This window comes from Coturnix japonica, chromosome 31, assembly GCF_054131305.1.
Source record: "Coturnix japonica strain WE chromosome 31, WE-NBRP24, whole genome shotgun sequence".
In the NCBI taxonomy this organism is placed as follows: domain Eukaryota; kingdom Metazoa; phylum Chordata; class Aves; order Galliformes; family Phasianidae; genus Coturnix; species Coturnix japonica.
Genome location: NC_140693.1, coordinates 5,163,006 through 5,186,009, shown reverse-complemented (window position 1 = coordinate 5,186,009; position 23,004 = coordinate 5,163,006). Strand labels below are relative to the sequence as shown.

The 23,004-nt window shown below is 46.8% G+C and overlaps 1 protein-coding gene across 1 annotated transcript; it reads left to right on the top strand.

The window, feature by feature from the left end:
• Nucleotides 1-15,719: 15,719 nt before the first annotated feature.
• LOC146755680 (olfactory receptor 14J1-like) lies at nucleotides 15,720-18,074 on the top strand. Its single transcript, XM_085525378.1, has 3 exons — nucleotides 15,720-15,977; nucleotides 16,427-16,514; nucleotides 16,982-18,074. Exon 3 carries the CDS (start codon nucleotides 17,005-17,007, stop codon nucleotides 17,917-17,919), a length of 915 nt encoding a protein of 304 aa, XP_085381504.1. The 5' UTR covers nucleotides 15,720-15,977; nucleotides 16,427-16,514; nucleotides 16,982-17,004; the 3' UTR covers nucleotides 17,920-18,074.
• Nucleotides 18,075-23,004: the final 4,930 nt, after the last annotated feature.

The window sequence follows — 23,004 nt, the reverse complement described above, 5'->3', positions numbered from 1 at the left end:
GTTGTTAATAAACAGTAACAGTTACTCCGTTGTGTCCTTAAATTTGTATATAGGTGTACAGTGTCTCTCTGACAGTTTCAAACTGACTCCATTGAGGCTGAAATAAATACAAGCTTTCTTAAACTGGGTTTGGATTTTATTGTGGTTAAGGGTTTATTTATTTTTGTCTTGCCTCCCCTGTATAGGAACAGTATCTCTAGGACTGATTGCTATTTACCCATTGTGCAGTAATAACTGTACTTGTTCAGGATGGCCTGGCTTGCTTTTTTCACGTGACTGGTGTACTTAGCAGAACTCTGGCAGAGAGAAGAGCATGAATACACATTAATATTTATGTATACTTAATTTTTGGGCCTTTTTAAAGAATTTTCTTTGGAGAGAAGATGGTGCCAATTCCTCAGTGTGGAAGAAAGGTGCTTTCCCTCACTTGTGCAAGTTCAGCTTTAAATTAATAAACTTAGAAAAATAAACCCAATACATTTGGGGGGAATTCTAATATCCCAAATACTGTTCTCCCCCTCAGTGAGCTTCGAACCTTTAGATGCTGTTGGATGAATTAGCTGAAAGGTTCTCAGCTGGCAGTATGTCCTTGTGTTGTCTCCAAGTCCAATAGTTCCTATAGATTCAATTGCTCAGGAGGTAAAAACATGGATGAAAGCCGACTTGGGTGAATATTTGAGAGTTTGATGGGAGTGAATTGCCTTAAAAGCAGCTGGTGATAGAACAATATACTGATTGTATTTAAAAAAACCCACAATCGTACTATTTGTTGCTGTGCCGATAAGCTTTCTCCTTGCTTGTAGGCTTGTGAGATCCAGGTTTGCAGAAAACAATCTGTGAAAAATCATGGGAATCATGTGGTTTTATGCTCAGCAATCTCATTAAAAACTTGAACTGACTTTTAGAAGCTTTTCTCCATGGTGTTAGCTGGACAAATCTGCATGTGGATGTCAACATGGAGGCTTTTATTGACCTGGAGTAGAAAACAGCATTCGTACCTACCAGGTGAGATGGGCAGCTACTGCACAGGTACACAGAAGAAACTGATGGAAGCATAAGTACTTGAAATCACCCTCCCTCCTATTTATTGACCTATGTATGTGAATGCCGTGCATGAATGCCTCATAGCCAGATGTCAAAATGGAACAATGCTGCCTGAAGTGGTTGGTGACAATATGGAAGACGGTTCTGATTAGCTGCAGTTTGCAAATTACTTGCAAATATTTCATATCCAGAAGACTGCAATTTATCAGCCATGCGATATTGGAGGCAAAGTCATTGCAGGGGATGGGAGTGATCTACTTGTTCCAGAAGCTGTTAACAGAGCTCTCGTTGCTACTGGGTACATCATGATATACACTTAATTACACTACTTTTCAAATGGTATTTTTATTATGAGAACAGCCTCATTGCTGCCTGCTGCTGCATGGGAAAAGTAGTTGCACACTTGGTATAATTATATGTGGTTCTCTGCTGCAAAACTGACCTTTTACAAAATGTCACATGTGGTGTTTGGTGAGTCTCAGGCTTGCCTAATTTCTGTGCATTTTCGTAAGGCACAGCAAGTGCAGAAAACAGGTTGCTTTGTTTAGGGAAAAGAAAAACCAACCACAAATGTTTAGCTGACTTGCGGAATCAAACTCTATAATCCAGAGATGGGTTGTAAAGCAGGTATGTTTATTCCAGCGTTGCGCAGCGCCGGGTGCAAGGGGGATAGCTCCTCCAAACTTGCACACCGACTTGTAAAGCCATGATACAGAAAGCAGGCAGAAGAAACATCCTTCAAATCCAGAAGGTAAACTCCACCTATTCATTCCTTAACTGGGTTAATAAAGTGCATGGATTTGCCACCACTGAGTGTATGCATTCAACAATTCTATTACTTGCCTTCAAGTGTTGTACCAAACTACAGCACTTGCTATCAAAAATTTTTGCAAAATTGGAGTCCAGAAAGTCTTCTATCCTTCTACAGTTCTGTATCCTTATAGGGTACCACTTTACCCTGACTGGGCAATCTCTTGCTTTTAACTTCTATTCAGGGCTTCATGTTTGGCCCTGATGCCCACACCCCTAAGTGCATCATGTTTGATATTGCTGTGACTCCTGGGGTACAACATTGTTTTTCCCCATTTGTGCTAATGCCAGACTTACAGTTTTTAAACAGTCAGTATTGTTGGACCCTTAGCTCCAGTTTTATTAAATTTCTTGCCAGAGCAACCTGGCAGGTACAAGAATTTCTGTATTCCTACTTAGTTTATATTTAATTAATCCAAAAAAAAAAAAACGTAAACCTTTTCTTGTTGGGCAGTAGCTTCTATTACTGTTACAAAACCATCTATGAGTAGTAAGAAGCACCCATATCCACCAGAAAATAAATCTCTTTATCCTGCTTCCCTAGATGCAATTTCCCGTTGCAGTTTGCACACTGCTTTCCTTTCAGTGGGGCGGAGCCCTCCCTGGGCACTTCAAGCCCCCACTCCCCCCACCTCTCCCTGAGGGGATCTCTGGGTCCTACGGCCCTATTCTGGCACCACAACAGTAACAGCTGTTATTATCACCAATTCCCTTACTATCTTTTTGTCAATCAGTTTTGTTTTGTTTTCATATCGTTCACCTCTTTTCAGTCCTGACATCCCTGTTATACCTTGCCAGTCCTTACTCCTCCAGCCTGTGTCTGTCCCAAACTTTCTCACTTTCCAAACTCTCATCATTACAAAAACTACTAACATCCTATTTCAGTTTCACCTCCTTCTCTCCAGGTGTCCAGTGCTAACACTGGGATTTCAGGTTTCCTACATCTCTGCACATGAAGGCTATTCTCACTTCCATTGCCCCCTCCTCCCCACCTCCCCCCTTTGCTGCTTACAGCAACAGTCTCTGTACCCGGCTCTCTCTCACTCCAAGAGTTCTTGCAAGGGGGGAGGAAACAATACAGGGGGTTGCTCTCATACCAGCACACATAAACTCACTTTCTCTTTAACCCTTTTTCCTTTGTACACAATTTCACTATTTGTACTTTCAGTTACACTTTGACACACCCTCAATTATACTTCTGTATACCAATAGCAATTACACTTTCTTATACCATCAAAGCAGTTTGTCCCTTTCCCTTCAAAACCCACATATCAAACAGTACAATTTTTCAGTTTCCACAAACTAAAATTCCACAATCTTCCACAAACTAAACAATTACCCTTCAGGTATTGAAAGGCTGCAATGAGGTCACCCCGCAACCTTCTCTTCTCCAGGCTGAACAAACCCAACTCCCTCAGCCTGTCCTCATAGGGGAGGTGCTCCAGCCCCCTGATCATCTTCGTGTCCCTCCTCTGGACCCTTTCCAAAATCTCCATGTCTTTCTTGTGCTGAGGGCTCCACACCTGGACACAGTACAACAGATGGGGCCTCACAAGAGCAGAGTAGAGAGGGACAATCACCTCCCTATCCCTGCTGACCACCCCTCTCCTGATGGAGCCCAGGATCCCATTTGCTTTCCGGGCTGCCAGAGCGCACTGCTGGCTCATGTTAAGTTTCTCATCTATCAGGACCCCTAGGTCTTTCTCTGCCGAGCTGCTCTCAAGGACAACTCCACCCAGCCTGTACAGGTGCCTGGGGTTCTTCCGGCCCAAGTGCAAAACCTTGCACTTTGCCGTGTTGAACCTCATTAGGTTCACCCGAGCCCAGCTTTCCAGCCTGTCAAGGTCCCTCTGAATGGCATCCATTCCCTCCACCATATCGACCGCACCACTCAGCTTGGTGTCATCAACAAACTTGCTGAGGGTGCACTCCATTCCCTCTATGTCATTAATAAAGATGTTAAAGAGCACCGGTCCCAAGACAGACCCTTGGGGGACACCGCTCGTTACTGACCTCTACCTGGACATAGAGCCATTGACCACCACCCTTTGTCTGAGGCCTTTCAACCAATTGCTTATCCATGGAGTTGTCCACCCATCAAATCCACCTCCCTCCAATTTGGAGATGAGGATGTGATGGGGGACCATGTCAAAGGCCTTGCTCAGGTCCAGGTAAATGACATCGGTCGCCTTCCCTTCATCCACCAACGCCGTCACTCCATCATAGAAGGCCACAAGATTAGTTAAGCATGACCTTCCCCTGATGAAGCCATGCTGGCTGTCTCGGATCACATGCTTGTTCTTTATGTGATCAAGCATGTTGTCCAGGAGGATCTGTTCCATGATATTCCCAGGCACAGAGGTGAGACTCACCGGCCTGTAGTTACCCGGGTCGTCCCTGCTCTCCTTCTTGTAAATGGGAGTGACGTGACCCTTCCTCCAATCATCCGGGACCTCACCTGACAGCCACGACTTCTCAAATATGATGGAGAGCGGCTCAGCAACCACCTCAGCCAGCTCCTTCAGGACCCTGGGATGCACGCCATCTGGCCCCATAGACTTATACTCATTCAGTCTAAGGAGGCACTCTCGGACTTGCTCTACCCTTACAGTGGGGAGGGATTTACCTCCTTGGTCCCCACATGGAGGTATGGGGGTGCAAGACTTAGGGACGTGAAAAAGACTAGAATCCTGGCCACCAGTGAAGACCGAGGTGAAGAACTCATTCTAGTCTAAAGGAAAACTGGAGTCTGAAGTAAAAGAAGAACAGTTAATAGAACTGCTTAGTTTTGCACTGATCACTACCCCTGCAGGGACTGGGAGTTCAGATGAAGTAAGTGATCATGTTCACCCTGGGGTGTTTGTTGTGCAAACTCAAGGAAGGGCTAAGGCTGCAGCACCAATGGCATTCAGAATAAAGCAGGGAGCTCAGCCAGTTTGGATTAAACAGTTCTTCCTCATATTCAAAGACAGGAAAGAAATCCAGCCAATAACTGATCATTTTCAGAAACTCTGGATGTTGGTGGAGTGAGTCAAAAATACAACTCACCCATCCTCATGATTAGAAAAATGTACAGGAACTACCAGATACTACAAGATTCAAGGGTTATCAACAGAATTGTGGAGGATTTATATCCATTGGTAGCATATCCCTATACACCGCTTACAAAATCATCAGGGGAATTGGCATGGTCCCTCTTGTACCATCCCATGGCACCCAGACTGTGTTGCTGCAAGGGTTGGACTGAGGCACCAGCTCTGTCAGCCTCATCTCAAGTTTGTTGTATGACAGCAGCGTCTCCCGGTGGTGGGTGATGAGGTCGTAGAGGCTGTCAAATTCTCAGCTGTCAGTCAGAAAGAAACTGTGGATGCTGGTGTCCTGCTGCCTGTGGATGTGACAATGCTGCACTTTCCTATTACGCCAGATGGACAGAATGCATTCCCCAATGAGTTTTTAGTTCTTCCTGACAAGAAAGGAGACATCAGGTGCCCCCATCTCAGTGCAGTACTCTGTCAGCAGCCACTCAGCAATGTGCCGCCCACCGCACCCTGCTCCCAGCCTGCCATGGAACCATTCCCATGGGAGATGCAGCTCTATGTTCAAGCTCACCTCCTTTTGCACAGCTCATCTCCCCCAGACATCTCCCCCTGTTGTCCTGACCAGTACAATATAGAGTGGGTTCCGTGCACAAGTGATGGGGTCTTAAACCATTTGGCAATCCACCTTCTGCTCATCTGCCACCATTTGTCTCCTGTATCAGGAGAAAGCCACTTAGGGAAACAGAGCCTGTAAATCGCTATCTTTACTGCTCTCTCCAATGCCTGAGGTGGATGCCAAAACCCCTCCTGCATTCCCCATGGCCTCGGGTAACCATACAGTCTGCCTCTCAAGACAGGGTGTAAGAGCTACCAGGACTACAGGGAATTTCTCCCTATGCAGTGAGACCTTGAATGTCATGGAAGATTCAGCAGGAAACTATTTGAGATTGGGAATCTGTAGAGCAGATCTCTGGTGCTGTTGCGGCCTGTGGGAAGATCTTACAGTCCACTCTCCCATCTTACTGGGGAGGTACCTGTGTGCTTGCTCAACGAGCTCTACCATTCACCCTGGCATTCACGAAGGGGATGTCACACACCCCCAGAAGGAACAAAAGGAGCTTAGGGTTCTCATTTGATAATGCTGTATATAGATATAGATTTGATGGGAATGCTCAGAGGTTTCTCTGATAAATTTAAGGCAAGAAATCCAATTGCTGCAGGGTTTGAATCACTGTTCTGGTGGGTGACAATTAACAACAATGTGGACTGGATTAACTACATCTCTTAAAACAACAAAAGAGAGAATCTGGTCTACAGGCAATATGGGAACATACTAAACTACTTCATCAAGTATCGATAGATGATACTTTATTTGGATTTACCAAATTGTGTGAAAAACTTACTGCTTGGCTACCACAGTTTGCATGGCTGAAGCAGCTCTTTGTTGCTTTGTATTACTGCAGTCATCTTGCTTGTTTTAATGTACATTGAAATGAGGTGTGCATTACGGCAGTGTAAAACCAGTGGGAATAGCTGTGAAGAATAGAAAAAGCACAAGCTAAGACAGAAAGTGGAGAGCGGAAGTTATTTGAAATCTTCCCTTTCCCGGAATGTAGTAATCTAGCAAAAGTATTTGCAAAGTCTAAGAAAAGGGGGATAGAGTTTGAACAAGGGGACAATCTAAGGCTCAACTATTGCAGAGGGGCTTGGGTAAGCAGGATGTCAGATCAGATAAGAAAAGAATATTTTGAAACTCCATTGTCAGCGTTATGGGGAACAGTGGGCAAGGGACCAGCTGGAAACTGTTGCAGGCTGAAGTCACCACACAATTTGATGAACAGCTGTGTGCTTCCTGCTGGATTGTGGGTTTCTGAGAACATCCGACCCCAACAGCTCCAGAAATGTCTCACAAGAAGGAGGACAGACAGAGTAACTGCACGTCCTTTATTATTTAAGGTTCACAGAGAGCCTGGTTCATTATGCACAGTGTATCTGGGCTACAATACAAAGGTAAACGCTGAATAAGAATTGGTTTTAATAATGAGGTTTTAGTGAAAAACATTACAGTATTTAAAAACATAATAATAAGCAGAATAAATTACACATACAAAGTGGCATGAAACAAACAAACAATGAGAGAGAGAGTGATTCTGTAAAAAGCTGCATTACAAGTCATAAATTCCAAAAGACAGGCAATTCACTGCATTTGAAAAACATCTGGTAATCACTTTCCTCACAGCATCCTTGACCTCCCTGTTCCTCATGCTGTAGATGAGGGGGTTTACTGCTGGTGGCACAGCTGAGTACAGAACTGCCACCATCAGGTCCACGGATGGAGAGGAGACAGAGGGTGGCTTCAGGTAGGCATAAAACCCAGTGATGGTAAGTAGGGAGACCACAGCCAGGTGAGGGAGGCACGTGGAGAAGGCTTTGTGCCTTCCCTGCTCAGAGGGCATCCGCAGCACGGCCACGAAGATTTGAACATAGGACACAAATATGAAAACAAAGCAGACAAAGACTAAACTGGCACCAAAAAAGAGAAACACAACTTCCCTGAGATTTGATTCTGAGCAGGAGAGCTTGAGGATCTGGGGGATTTCACAGAAAAACTGGTTGACAAAATTCCCTTGGCAGAGAGGCAGTGAAAACGTACTGGCAGTGTGCAGCAGGGAATTGAGAACCCCAGTGCCCCAGGCAGCTGCTGCCATGGTGGCACAAGCTCTGCTGTCCATCAAGGTCCCGTAGTGCAGGGGCTTGCAGATGGCAACGTAGCGGTCATAGGACATGATGGTGAGAAGGGACAACTCTGCTGACATGAAGAGGAGAAGGAAAAAGAGCTGTGCAGCACATCCTGTGTAGGAGATGGCCCTGTTGTCCCAGAGGGCGTTGGCCATGGCTTTGGGGAGAGTGGTGGAGATGCAGCCCAGGTCGAGGAGGGCCAGGTTGAGGAGGAAGAAGTACATGGGGGTGTGCAGGCGGCGGTCGCAGGCTACGGCTGTGCTGATGAGGCCGTTGCCCAGGAGGGCAGCCAGGTAGATGCCCAGGAAGAGCCAGAAGTGCAGGAGCTGCAGCTGCCGCGTGTCTGCCAACGGCAGCAGGAGGAACTCACTGATGGAGCTGCTGTTGGGCATCTGCTGTTGTTTCTGGGCTTTGAGTCCTGCTCAGAGTGCAGAAGATAATGACAAGTCCAGACCATTCTCAGACACACTCCTCCTGCTGTACTGTGAAATGTTTTCATTTACCTTTGGGTAATTTTCATTTAACTCCATAACTTGAATTTATATTCATGAGCTTCACCATCCCTGAAGAAATAGAAGATTAAGGAGCTCTTACTTTTTCTCATTTCATAATCATATCCCAGACTCCTGAATATTTTCCTCTTGGTAACTGTTTACATGTCTCATATCTTCACTCCAACTGTTCTTAGTGCCCCCAACCCCAGCCTCTTTGCACTTCAATATGTTTTAGTCAAATATGCCTGTTTGCAGGATAAGTGCATTATTGAAGTCTGCAGAAAACAAGAAAAACATGAACTGATTCTTTCCTTTTAGAAACGAGAGGCTGAAAGCACAACCTGTGTGGCTGTTCACAAAACAAGCAATTGATTAAAGAAATATTTGGGAGTAACATAGCTGTGTTTTAAATTTTACAGCCTCTATTAGATTTCTACCTCCAGTCCTTTCTGCCTTCGCTCAGATCAAGATATGGAAAATCCCTTCCTTGGCTCTCCTCTTGCAAAGGGCCTTCACAAACATTCAGTAGTGCAGTGGAGCTGTGATCTCCTGCGCCGGGCAGCAGCTGTGGCAGCACAAGCCCTGCTGGGGGGCTCCTTCCCCCCACACAACTCCCCTCAGTGCCCTGGGCAGCTCTGCAGGCAGGCTGAGTGCAGACACTCAGGGCTGTGCTCTGACACTGCAGCATGGAAGCCCTCGGGTGGAGCAGAAGGCTTTTTCCACAGTAAAGAAACATGCAGTGCCTGCAGCCAGATCTTCTACGGGATGTCCCTGGTTTGGTTAACCCTCTATGAAAAGCAGCTGCATGGTCAGCAGTGAGACTTACCTTTTCATGGTCTGTGAGCAATGTTCCTGCTGTGTGCCCACAGCCTGCTCACACCGTACACATCCTGTAAGCTCTCTCCCCTTTCTCTCCTCTCCTTCTGTCAGCTGCAGGCTGTGCTGTGCACAAGAGCTGCTCCTGGGCACAACTGTCTGTCTGCAGCACTGCCCACTTGTATGAGCTCCCTGTGTCCCAGGAGCCCGGCCCAGCTCAGCAGCAGAGGATGTCATACTTTATCCTTCCCACTCGTCTCCCCTGAGATGTCCCTGTGTCCTCTTTGCCATCAGATCCTGGAAAACAGCCACATCATGATTGTATTTTGAAATCTGATGAATTAAACACCAAATGTACTGTGGTCAGTGACTGATTCCAGACCTGATACCTGAGATCCTGTGATGAAACAAAATGGGCATACAGGCAAGGACAGAGAGAGGTGGACTTCCCCTGTGCAAGGCAGTGATTTAACTGAGGCAGTGCAGGAGTCTCATCCCTAATGGGAAACCCTGGGGCTGAAATGGGATTCAGCTCCCCATGGACACACAGTATCATTGGGATTACTCAGGTTCAGCTCCGATGTACACAAGGAGTTGCCCGCATGTGAGCTCCTGCTCTGAGTCCTCGGTCCTTCAGCAGGGAGGCAGTTGCTCACACACAGACACTGGGTGATGCCCAAGGTGCCTGGGCTGCTCCTGGATGTGTTCCAGTGCTTATAAACTGTGTGGAAAGTCCCTGAGATAGACACCTCTTTCCTGAACATCAGCTGCGGGGCAGAGAGGGAACAGAGGTATTATCGACCATCCTGAATGACAACAGACCCCAGCGTTTAGGGCACTTCATTCTGCCTTTGTCTCCACCTCCACTGAGAATGCAGAGTTACACAGCTGACTAAATGGATGAGCTCACAAAAGAAGAGCCAGATCTTTCTCTGTTCTCCATCTGAGGCATATTCTGGAGCTCAAGGCAATACAAAGATAACATACATCTTTATTCTTCAACAGATATAACCTCAGTTTTCAGTAGGCTCTCAAGTGAATGGCTTCAGAAGCAGCCTAGTGTCTCTGGGCTCTCCCACACACTCACATGCAGCTGTAAATGCAGCACAGGGCCTTCAGGAAAGCCATGTCCATGGTGTGTCTGTGCTGCTGTGTCAACTCCAAGATCCACAATGGATCTAAAGCCTGTGTGCCACCTTCTTCACAGTAATACCATAGATGAGCTATCCAGTCAGGCTCTGTCCAGTGATGCTTTCCAATGAGTATGTTTACTTCTGTATTATTGCACTAATGAGAACAACAAGACTTGAGGAGCTAGAAATCTTTGTAGAGTTACATGCCTCCTGAGCTCTTATTTGGACCACAGTGGCACAGTTGAATGGCTTCCACAACTGCACTGTAGCACAAGGGGTATACAGATTCTTTATGATGGGTTGGCGAGGAGACAAGGAAGGGCGACTGTCCTCTGTGAGAGTGCACTGAGCTCTGCCTGGGGATGGCAGAGCAGCCAGGTCAGAGCTAATGGAAATGGCCAACAGAGGAGGCCAACAGTGCCTGTTCCTGTCTTCCTGATCAGGGAGAGCAAGTAGAAAGTGCCCTCTGCAAACAGATGGGAGTCTCATGTTGTCAGGCCATTGTCCCCTTTTGGAGCCTTTTTCACTCCAGTATCTGCTGCAGGGACAGCACAGCAGGGCATGTGCCATCCAGCAGATCCCTGGAGAGCACAGATGGCAGCTTCTTGACCAAGCCATGGACGAACCAAAGAGGAGAGGTGCTCTGCTGGATCTCATACTCTCTGGTATGGTAGGTCTGGTGGGAATTGTGAAGGTGAAAGGGGCATCAGGACATGTGCAAGATGCAAATGTGTCTCTTACTTATTTATTAATTTATTTGTTTGTTTGTTTATTTATTTTTGAGGCTGTAAGCTTAAAAGATGAACATATATGGCAATAAAACTGAAACAAAGAATTGAAGACAAAGATAGAAATCAATGAAAATGTATTAACCCTTCTCTCAAGATGAGAAGTTCTCATGAGTCTTGTTCCTTTTTTAGTTGTAAATATGAGTCTTTGATGGGATTTTGTGTTTTTTATTTTTTATTTTTTTCCTTGCTATTCAGGTGTCTTCAGGTTCAGGGCCACAGACAGCGGTGCCATTGCCAATGCCATGTGACTAAAGTCCAGTGTCCGCCGCTGCTCTTCCCTGCTGCCTATATGATGTCCCTCATCCACCAGGTGTCTTCAGCTCTCCTAAATAAATGGCTGTGGTTAAGGGCTTGTTTTCAGCAGGCCGTTTGGGCACACACTCCTGCCACTGCTTTCTTGATTTCCACATCCCTTGCTCTTTGTTCAGTGAGATACATCCCAGTTATCTGTCTGATTTCTGACTTACAGGGAGATTACTGGAATTTGCTCCATTCCTCAAAAGTCTGATGTACTTTGTTTTCAATCCTTCACCGTAATTCTATCTATCCGATCCTATCTGCGTCTAAATCATTTCTTGAACAAATATTCCCTATGAAAGAAAAACCTCAGCAGATGCAGCTTGGACATGGCATGCAGTTGATCACTATGTTTTACTGTTAATTCATTTGCATCACCTTTCCTTCAGTTTGCTGGCCAAAAAAAAAAAAAAAAAAAAGAAGAGTAATTTTTACTTTTCTATATGCAGCTGGTTCTCTGTGGAAAGCCAGTGGGAGTTGGTGCAAAGGAGGTTTAACACTGAGCGGGTGACAGCAGAGGAGAAGAGTGATGTGAGGAAAAGTGATTTAAGTCCCATGGGGCCAATGTGAGTAGAAAGGGGGTGGGGATATAGAGGAGCTTTGTCAACACAGTAACAGAATAGAACTCGTTGGGACATCCTGGATTGGTATCAGTTGCACAGTGCTGTTTTAATGTCTTGATTAAACCAAAATATAAATAAATAGACAATAAATTTATAATGGATTCTTCCTCTTTAAGCTCTCTCCAGGTATCTCTCCAGTTTGCTGAACAAGTTCTAAAAACCTGAAGAAGATAACAGGAAAGCACAAGGCACAGGAGGCTCTTTAGGTTATAATGGGCCCCAGGGCACATTTGCTGCTGAGTCCATCAACCTCCAGTGCAGAGAGAAGTTTGCACAAAGTGCTCAACAAGACAAAGTCAGAAGTAACAGTGAAGTTTCTTGGAGTATTAATGGGCCCACTGAGGGCCATTAGCAAGCAAGCTTCCCAAGGGACTTGTTAGAGAAGATAATTGGAAGATATGACTACAGGCAATGAAAGGCACTGGCGTGGTGGCTCTGATGCTGAGAAACCTCTCTTTGTCTTATGAAGCAGAAAGGCCAAGTCCTGATCCCAGACCCTTGGCAGGGAGGACCTCATGATGACTAAGGATCCTTCCTGGGACAGTGAGTTGGAAGTCCGTATGATGTTAAATGAAAGACATGGGGACAGAAGATCCCAGGCTGTGCATGGGGTGCAAGGACAGTGGGAAGTTCATGTCCCATATGGGCCCTGTGTTTCATCGCAGGATGTGGGATGTGAGAAGGGCCCAGTCTGAACAAGCAGTCAATCCCTGTGAAACTCTGAACTTCAGATCTCTCAGTTCCAGTGCCCTCCTTTGCACATTCTCCCATAGTTTGATGTTTTCTATGTTCTGCATTGCCCAGTAGTGCACCCAGTGCTCCAGGTGAGGCTGCAGCAGCTCAGAGCAGACAGGGACGATCCTTTCCCTCATCCAGCTGGCAATAAATTGCTTCATGCACTCCAGGGGACCGTTGGCTTTCCTGGCTGCCTGGGCACACTGCTGACTCATGTTCAATTTGATGCTGACCAGGACCCCCAATCCTTTTCAGTCAGACTTCTCTCCAGTGTCCTGTATGCAGTCAGTGTGTATGTCCACTGTTGCCCCTGCCCAGATACACAATCAGGCACTTGTTATATTTTAGGCACTTGGTGCTTAGTACCAACTGGTACCCACTTCTCTGACTTGTCCACATCTCTCTGCAAGTCCTCTCCACCCTCAGTGGAGGCAACAGCACCTCCTCATCTGCTATCATCAGCAAACATGCTCAGAACATCTTCTAGTCCAGCATGCAAGTCATCCACAAAAACATGAAAGAGAAGTGGCCCTAAAATGGAGCCATGGGGACCTCTGATAGTGACCATCTAACAGCCTGATGGAGCCCAGTGACTATAGTCCTTTGGGCTTGACCTATTGGCCAACTGTTCACGCACCATGTTCTGGAGTGCATGTGGCTGGGCCGCCACACAGCGTTGTTAGAGAGGGGAGGTACTTTGTTCCTTCTCTCCCCGGGTTTGTTCCCACTGTCACGGAGTGAGCTCTAGAGAGAACTCCATGGCAAAACGCAACAATTGTGTCTCAGCTTCAACTATGACACTTAGGACTCTTGGTTTGCAAGAAGCACGTACTGTGTGGCCATCACCTGCCTCCTGATGAGGCCTTGGAAGAGCAGGAGAATAGTTAGTGCAAAGCATAAGAACACAGAGCCAATTCCCAGCCACGTGAGCACAGTGCCATGAATACCACCGAACCACAGCCAATTCCAGAAGTCAGAGATACCCAGCTTGCTGCCCCATCAGTCATGATTGATGAACCCTTTCTTTTCTCAGAGCCTCTGCACAGCATTCTTCACTCCCTGCAAAGCAGTAGTGGTGTTCTTTTCCCCATTGGAGTTTCTATTCCTTTAGAGTGTGTTAAGAACCTCAGTCATTACCACTATCCCAGTGAACTTGGATAGTGGCTAATGGAGGTTGCAGCTCCTCTGAAGCTCCTCCTCTTCCTCATCCTCTTCATCTGCCAGTACTCGAACCATACCTGGAATGTTGCACAACACGGCCATTGATTAGGTGCAAATGAGGGCTCACGCTCACCATGTGTCATGGCATGTCAGGTAGTCAGTGGTGTTTTGCGACGCACTTAAAGTCATAACTGAGATATTAAGTCTCTTGCTGTAGTTCCCTGGCTTGAAGAAATACCCAGGGAGGGGAACCCTTTGTGTGCCCCGGTGGCGCAAGTGGTAGGAATGCCGCCTTGCAATCCCCCCTGTGGTGCAAGTGGTAGAAGTGCCGCTCTGCAGCACAGAGGCTCGAATCCCGGGAGTTGGACTCGATGATCTCTAAGGTCCCTTCCAACCCGCACGAGACTATTACTATTACTATTACTATTACTATTACTATTACTATTACTATTACTATTACTATAACCCAAAATGAGCAGAGTGAGAAAGGGTCCCCTACAGATGATAAGGCCAGGCATATCACACAATTCTCCTGGTGGGAAGTCAGAGTGGCCAACTCTTTCCAGAAATTAGATGCCACTTGGTTGAGCAGAAATGAAAGAAGCAAGGACAGGCACTGTAGAGGTCTTATCCTAGAGTTTCTGGAAGAGTGTATTTCAGGACATAACAAATCTAGTCTTGAAATGAAACATCTTTGTCTGGAGAATATGACTCCCCGGTTGTCCAATCTGACCTGACTCTGCAAACACAATGACAATGCAAAGCGCCAGCAAGTCACTGCTATCCTTGCTAAGCCTGTAACAGTGACAATAAATGAAAAGCAGATGTATCCTTCTATTCAGGCTAAAATATGGGGAAGTCTTGAAGAGATCACAGGTCTCCCTGACGTAATGCTGGACAGTTTCATCAAAACAGGTACCACAGGGGATTTAGGATCCATTAGGGCTGAGGTTACAGCAACCACCGCGGCCCTTCTTGAACCATTCTCGTTTGACTTCTTTGACTTCTCTCCTCCCACCGCTGTTGATGGTTCCTGATCTAAAGTCGCTTCTGCATTGGTATCTTGTATTTCTCCAGCCGCAGGCTCCATCTGATTCCCCTTGTCTAGTGCCGCATCTGAGGGGGTGGCAAGGTTGTCAGACTCAGACTTGGGACAAACCTTATTAGACAAGCAGTCATGTGCTGCTTGCCATAGCTGTTGTGATTCCTTCACCCAGGAAAAAAGACGTAATGACCAAAAGGCTGGAAGCAGATTTTCTGCTTCCTTACTACCAGAGCAAGAATAGTTCTGGAATAGTTATCCTCTCGCCTTTTCTAAATTACATTTATTAATGCATTCCCCAGGGGTTGAGCCAAACCCCTTCTTCATCATCCAATGTATTAGTGGCTTCAATTCCTTTTCATGGACTGGATAGTCCACATTCTGCCCTGTCCCTTTTAGCATACTCACCACTCGCTTCAATTAAGCCATAACAACCAGCCTTCTCTCACCACGAGTGTGCACCCAGTTGTATCAAGTCAGAGTCACCAAATGTAGCCGCGATGCTAAGGACCTACGTTGATTGAATGGCAAACCAGCTAGGCTAACCCCCTGCGTTCTGGACATCCACAGCCCAGGGCACACAGAACAGACACAAGCAATGAATAACCGTGACCCATATGTCCTGCACATGTGTCCGCCCCCTGGTACATGCAGGCAGAATGTAAATAAGTTCCAGGAAAATAATGAATATGAAGATGAGTTCCAGGAAATTTGTTGGATATGTTTCAGTTTGGTTTTCAAATATATAACACTTCTGCTTACAGGTATGCAAAATAAAAGTGATCCCCTTACACCAGGTGACTAATAAGAGACTAATAACTAGACTTCCTAATTTAAAACCTAACTCTGGGTTATAGAGTTTGATTCCACAACTCAAAGCCATGCTTTTGGAATCAGTCTTTCCACCGGTGAATAAAGGATCTGACATCCAAGTGCATTTAGCAGAGATGAGCCTGCTGTCTATCAGAAGGTTTCTGCTCTGTAGCCCCAGGGAAATCTCCCGGGGAAGCAGCGAGGAAGAGAAACTCAAATCCTCAGATGTGCCGAGCTAGGCTGGGCTCCTGGGACACAAGGAGCTCATACAAGTGGGCAGTGCTGCAGAGAGACAGCTGTGCCCAGGAGCTGCTGTTGTGCACAGCACAGACTGCAAGTGACAGACAGAGAGAAGAGAAAGGGGAAAGAGCTTCCAGGATGTGTACGGTGTGAGCAGGCTGTGAGAGCACAGCAGGAGAGTTACTCACAGAACAAGAAATGGTAAGTCTCACTACAGACCATGCAGATGCTTTTCATAGAAGTTTCACTTAATCTGGGATATCCCGTAGCAGATCTGGCTGCAGGCACTGCATATTCCTTTACTGTGTTAATAGCCTTCTGCTCCAGCTGAGGGCTTCCATACTGCAGTATGAAATCACAGCCCTGAAGGCTGTGTGTCCCAGCACGGCTGCAGGCTGTGCAGCCGGGGCTGCAGGCGGGTGCCCAGGGCTGTCCTGCAGAGCAGGGTCCCTGCTGTGCCCCAGGGGCTGTGTGCCGGGTATGGGACTCTGCCGCCTGCCAGGCTCAGCACTCAGCCTGCCCGGGGAGCTGCCCAGGGTGCTGCAGGGAGACGTGTGGGGGCAAGGAGCCCCCGGCAGGGCTTGTGCTGCCACAGCTGCTGCCTGGGGCAGGGGGATCACAGCTCCACTGCACAACACTATGTTTTCTAGGGTCCATTGCAAAAGGAGAGCCAAGGCAGGGGGTTTCCATTTCCTGTTCTGAAAGAAGGAAAGAGGATTGTGGCAGAAATCTAAAAAGGTATGTCTAACGTAAAAACAGCTCTTCAACTCACAAATATTTTTTATCAATCCATCTTTTTTGTTGTTTTCGTTGTTGTTTTTTTTTCTTTTGTGAACAGTCACACAGGTTGTACTTTCAGCCTCTTCTTTCGAAAAGGAATCAATCAGTTTAACTTATCGTTGTTTTCTGCAGACATTAATAGTTGATGTCTCCTGCAAACAGGCATATTTCTTGATTGAAGTACACAGAGGCAGGGGCTGGGGTCGCAAAGAACACCTGCTCTAAAGGCGAAAATATGCAGGAGGCTGTGATGTGAGTAGGATATGAGAAGAAAATAAGAGCTCCCTAATCTACTTCTTTTAAAGGGATGGTGAAGTTCATGATAATGATCATTTTCCGAAGGGAAAGGAAAAAATTATAGTACAGCAGGAGGAGTGTCTCTGAGAATGGTCTATATTTGTCATTATCTTCTGCACTCTGAGCAGGACTCCAAGCCCAACAACAGCAGATGCCCAACAGCAGCTCCATCAGCGAGTTCCTCCTGCTGCCGTTGGCAGACACGCGGCAGCTGCAGCTCCTGCACTTCTGGCTCTTCCTGGGCATCTACCTGGCTGCCCTCCTGGGCAACGGCCTCATCAGCACAGCCGTAGCCTGCGACCGCCGCCTGCACACCCCCATGTACTTCTTCCTCCTCAACCTGGCCCTCCTCGACCTGGGCTGCATCTCCACCACTCTCCCCAAAGCCATGGCCAACGCCCTCTGGGACAACAGGGCCATCTCCTACACAGGATGTGCTGCACAGCTCTTTTTCTTTCTCTTCTTCATCTCAGCAGAGTATTCCCTTCTCACCATCATGTCCTATGACCGCTACATTGCCATCTGCAAGCCCCTGCACTACGGGACCTTGATGGACAGCAGAGCTTGTGCCACCATGGCAGCAGCTGCCTGGGGCACTGTGCTTCTCTATTCCCTGCTGCACACTGCCAGTACGTTTTCACTGCCTTTCTGCAAAGGCAATGTTGTCAACCAGTTTTTCTGTGAAATCCCCCAGATCCTCAAACTCTCCTGCTCAGCATCCTATCTCAAGGAAGTTGTGCTTCTATTTTTTAGTGCCAGTTTAGCCTTTGGGTGTTTTGTTTTCATATTGGTGTCGTATGTGCAGATCTTCCTGGCTGTGCTGAGGATGCCCTCTGAGCAGGGACGGCACAAAGCCTTCTCCACGTGCCTCCCTCACCTGGCCGTGGTCTCCCTATTTCTTAGCACTGGCATTTTTGCCTACCTGAAGCCCCCGTCCATTTCCTCCCCACTCCTGGATCTGACAGTGGCACTTCTGTACGCAGTGGTTCCTCCAACACTGAACCCTGTTATCTACAGCATGAGGAACAGGGAGATCAAGCATGCTCTCAGGAAGGTGTTGCAATAAGCACTATTCCAGCTTCAATAATGTGCACATCTTCCTCATAGGATTCCCAGCGATGGTTCTTTATGTTTTATGCATCTTTGATTGTTTGCTTATGTGAGATATAGCAATGTGCAAAAAAAAAAAGTTCTTGAACTTATAAATAAAAATTTATTTCACTTCTTTCCTACTTAATTTGCATTTTTTTTCACTCCAAGAGCTCATGTAAACATATAACCAGATTCCCCGAATACGTTATATGATACCTAAAAAGCTTTCAAAATTGACGTTTACTTAGCTTATCTTTCTTCCTACTTTGTCTGGATTTGGGGAGGTGCAGCCATAGACAGCAGCTCAACGTGCTCTTTTCATTTCTGATCTCTTTACACTACCACAGTGCTCTCAAGTCCTCTCATTTGTGCAGTCCTGAAAGTCTTGTGTGTCTCACGACCGTCCTTTTGTCTCTACAGCAGCAATCCAGGGCTGCAGTCAGTAGCCGGCAATATGAACAGGTCTGTCAGAGCTGGTCTCCTTGCTGGCACTGCCATAACAAGAGTGCCCCTTTAGAGCAGGACCAGAGAACTGGAGGGAGGCCTCTTCCAAAGCTGGTGTAAGGAATATACCTCAGGAGCTGCTCCCTGAGAAAACCTTGAGATCTTCTGGTGCTCTTCACTGTGTGACCAGATCAGATTGAATAGTCGCAAGGAGATCCGTAAGCCTCTCAGGGCAGTGCTGTGGTTTAAGGTTTATGGGTTGAGACAAAGAGAAAAAGAAAAGGATAATAATTATGACAAATGTATTTATACATATATAATATATTTAGTGTATTTTCACACATATACAACATATGCAGTTGGAGAGGAAAAGGCCTAAAAGATCATCCATTCCAACCGTTCACCTATTACCTATAGCTCCCAGTAAACCATGTCCCTCAACACAATATCCAGTACACCCCCGGACTCACAGAGGCGACAATGTAATTGTGTAATTCCTAATCATATGGACAATATTACTTCCAAAACCCAAAGATGACCGCAGAGCTGAATGTGCACAAAACTTCACTTTGTCAGCTGCCAATTTTATCGTGGTTCAAACTGAGGTCAAACAGCATAGCAAAATAAATACCCTAATCCAGCATCCAAGCACCAAGTAAGGAGCTGTGCAGTGAAGCTTCATGAGAAGACTCAACAAGCTCCACACATAGGGAGCACATCCACACATATCAGCACCATGGCCTGCACTTCTCCAGCTCCCACAAAGCCCTGAGCTATCTCGCTCTGGACAGATGTGCTGCTATCTCAATCCTTGGAGTCTCACATCAGGCACCAAAATGATGGTGGTTGTTGAACCCAACGTGTGGCTCAGCAGCACACAGTGCTTTGTGCACTGCCCAATTCCCAGTGGGATGGGGATGAGAACTGGGAAAAAAAGTACAACTTGTGGGTTGTAACAAAGCAGTTTACTAAGAGAGATAAAAGGAGAGGAGTAATAGTTATCACTATATATCCGTTGATATGGAATTATATGTAACAACTGATGCACAAGCACTTGCTCAGCACCACCAGACTGATGCTCAGCTGGACCCTGGGCAGTGAAGAGACTGAGATGAACTCCCACCCCTTTCAATACAATTTCTGCTTGCTGTCAGCTGATAGAGAACGTCCCTTTGGCCACTATCAGTCAGCTGTCCTCACTCTGTTCCCTCCCAGCTCCATGTGTCTTCCACTGACCATGGCCTTGGCTCTGTACAACACTGCTTAGCAGCAGCTGTAAACATCAGAGTGTTATCAATGATTTTCTCCTAGAACCAAAACACTGCACCATAGTAGGCAGTCTGAAGAAAAAAAATTCATCTGAGCTGTAACTCAGATTCCTGCCTGTCCCCTCTTCTTGTTCTTCCTGATCAGGAAGCAAGGAACAGAATCTGCTGCTCTTCTTTTTGAAACCTTTCCATCAGTATTCAGGTGGCTCCTCTGCCATCCCCAGGCAGAGCTCAGTGCACTCTCACAGATGGCAGCAGCCTTTCTTCATCTTCATTGCCTAATCGTAATGAAGAGTCTGTACCTACTTTGCTACAGTTCAGAGGTGGGAACCATCCCACCATGTCTCTGTGAGACAAACAAGACCCTAGGCCTGCAAAGGCACAGAGATTTGGAGTTCGCTGAGTGAATGTTTGTGGTCCTCTCATTAGTGTAAGGATTCTTCAGAAAGCATCCCCTTCCAGAAGCATGTTTTGATTTAGCCTGTCTGGGTCTTGCATCTACACTGTGGTACTGATGTTCAGGGCCTTGCTCAGAAGCAGCAGCCTGCATGAAAGGAAATGCTCTGTGGTTTTCTCTTGAGTTGTCCCATTTATTTCTCATGCTATCTGCACTGGTCTACAGGCACTTTAGGGCAGCAGTAGGTTGGGGTTACCCCCAGAGGGTTCACAATAAGATTTAGGACGGGGTATTGGCAACAAGACTTTCTCTGAGGAATCCTCACACAATCCTATAGAACAACTCAGAGGCTTTCCATTCAATCTCCAACAGCAACAACATCCCTCAGCCCTTCTCTGTCACATCCAATTCCCCACCCTTCCCCCTTTGGACCTGGTTTAAAGCCCTTTAATCAATCAGTGCAGGAGCATTTCAGATGGGGTCATGGAGGAGGCAGACTGCCATTCTTGGGGTGGCCATTTTCCCAGGAGGGCATGGTGGGAGGGCTTTGTCCCATCGGTTCCACCAACACTTGCATCCACCCAGCAGAAGGCTGTGCCCTCTGTGTCCCACTTGAACTCTGCATGGAGCTTACAGTTGGCAGTGACATGGCTGAGAAGCTCTGGGTATGGATTAAGCGACAGGGAAGTAATGTGCCTTCCTAACTTCCTCCCTGCATACCTTAGCAACTTCCTTGTAATCTCCCCAAGTACCCAGCCCCTTCTTCCAGAGGGCGTAGATTCTCTTTTTCTTCCTGAGTCTCAATAGTTTTTCCCAGTTCATCTGCACTGGTCTTCTTCCCCTATGGCTCACCTTATGGCATTCAGGGACAGCCTGATCTCGTGCCTTTAAGATTTCCATCTTGAGGAGTGTCCAGGCTTCCTGGACCCCTTTACCCATAAGGAGCGACTCCCAAGGGACCTGTGCTACAAGTCTCCTGAACAGGTCAAAGTCCGCCCTCTAGAAGTTCAGGATAGTAGTTTTGCTAGTCACCCTTCTGACATCTCCAAGAATAGAGAATTCTACCATTTCATGGCCACTCTGCCCAAGACAGTCCCCAACCTTCTCAACTCCTACCAGTCCTTCACTGTTAGTGAAGAGCTGGTCTAGCAAGGAACCACCCCTGGTAGGACTTCATACCAGCTGCGTAAGGAAGCTGTCTTGCATGCAATCTATAAACCTCTTGGACTGATTCCTCTGCTATTTATTATATTCCCAGCATATATCAGAGAAGTTGTAGTCTCCCAAGAAAATGAGTGCTGGCAATCTTGCGACTTCAGTAAGCTGCTCATAGAATGCCTCACCCATCAATTCATCTTGATTTGGCGGTCTATAAGAGACCATTAACAAGATGTCACACCTACAGGCCTTTCCCCTGATCCTTACCCACATGCACTCGTCTCGATGGTTCTGAATCCCAAGCTCTTCAACATCAAAACTCTCTTTAATATAAAGGGCCACACCACCACCCTTCCTTCCTCATCTATCCCTTCTGAAGAGCTTGTAACCATCCATCACAGCACTCCAGTCATGGCAGTGGTCCCACCATGGGTCGGTAATAGCAACTAGGTCATGGTTTGTCAGATGCACAGTTGATTCCAGCTCCTCCTGCTAGTTGACCAAGCTGCGTGCGTTGGTGTAGACGCACTTCAGCTGAGGCATCTGCCTCTCTCCCAGCTCAAACAGCATTTCCCTAGGCTTATCTCTGGTAAGCCCTGTTTTGTCCCCTCCCCCATCGTAGCTAGTTTAAAGCTCTTTCGATAAGCCCCGCTACCTTCTGTGCTAGGATTCACTTCCCCCTTTGAGACAGTTGGGTTCCATTCATGGATAACAGACCATGGGCCAAGTAAACTGCCCTGTGATCAAAGAACTCAAAGTTTCTGGCTCAGTACCAACCTCTGAGACAACTGTTCATTGCTTTGCTTTCCAAGCCTGCTCCGTGTCCCTCACTGACCCTGAAGGTATAGAACAAAAAATCACTTGATCTCCCACTTTGTGAACTAAATGGCCTAAATTCCTGAAATCTCTTTTTATAGTTTGTAGTCTTATCTAAGAAATTTCATCACTGCCCACCTAAACTATGAGTAGTGGAAAATAATCAGTGGACCTAACCAGCATGGGGAGTTTCCTCATTATGTCCCTGACCTGAAGCCAAGAAGGCAGCAGACTTACTGACAACTCGGGTCCAGTCTGCAAATGGGACCCTCTATTCCTCTGAGAAGGGAGTCACCCACCACGGCCACCCTTCTTTCTTTCATGGCAGAGCAAGTCACAAGGCTTGGTAGTGACTGCCTTGCATTAGGTTCCCTCCTAGGCAGATCTTCCATTGCCTCCCTATTCTTATCTCCTTCAGATTTCAGAGTGTCAAACCTGTTACTTATATGGATCAGGGGTCGAGGGCTAGGCAGGCATGGGGGGGCTCCTGTGATGTTGAGTTGGGACTCTCTTCCAACCCTCCTCATCAGTCAGGTCTGTCTGACTGTGACAGGGCAGGGAGTCAACCACTTTTCTGGGGGTATCTGCCTGGCAGCCTTCCTTCGGGGATGCCAGCAAGTCACTCCACCAGCCCATCTCCAGATCACACTCCCTGATGGTGAATTGTGAGTAAAACCTTGAGTAAAGTGAGAGTTCACCTAGAGAAAAGTATGAGTAGAAATCTAGATTGACGTGAGGGTAAACCCAGAGTAAACCCAGGATCCCATCCATCATCATGCTCAGCCTCTAAGGGGAACATTTTCCAGTGTTGCTGGAAAAAATAGGTTCCTCACATCTAACCTATGTCTCCCCTTTTTAATTTAAATCCATTTCCATTTGTCCTGTTATCATCAGACCATCCCATCCTTATTCTAGCGTTAGGCATCTCATCCTCAGATGGAAACCCTGGGGCTGAATTGGGATCAGTTTTTCAAAG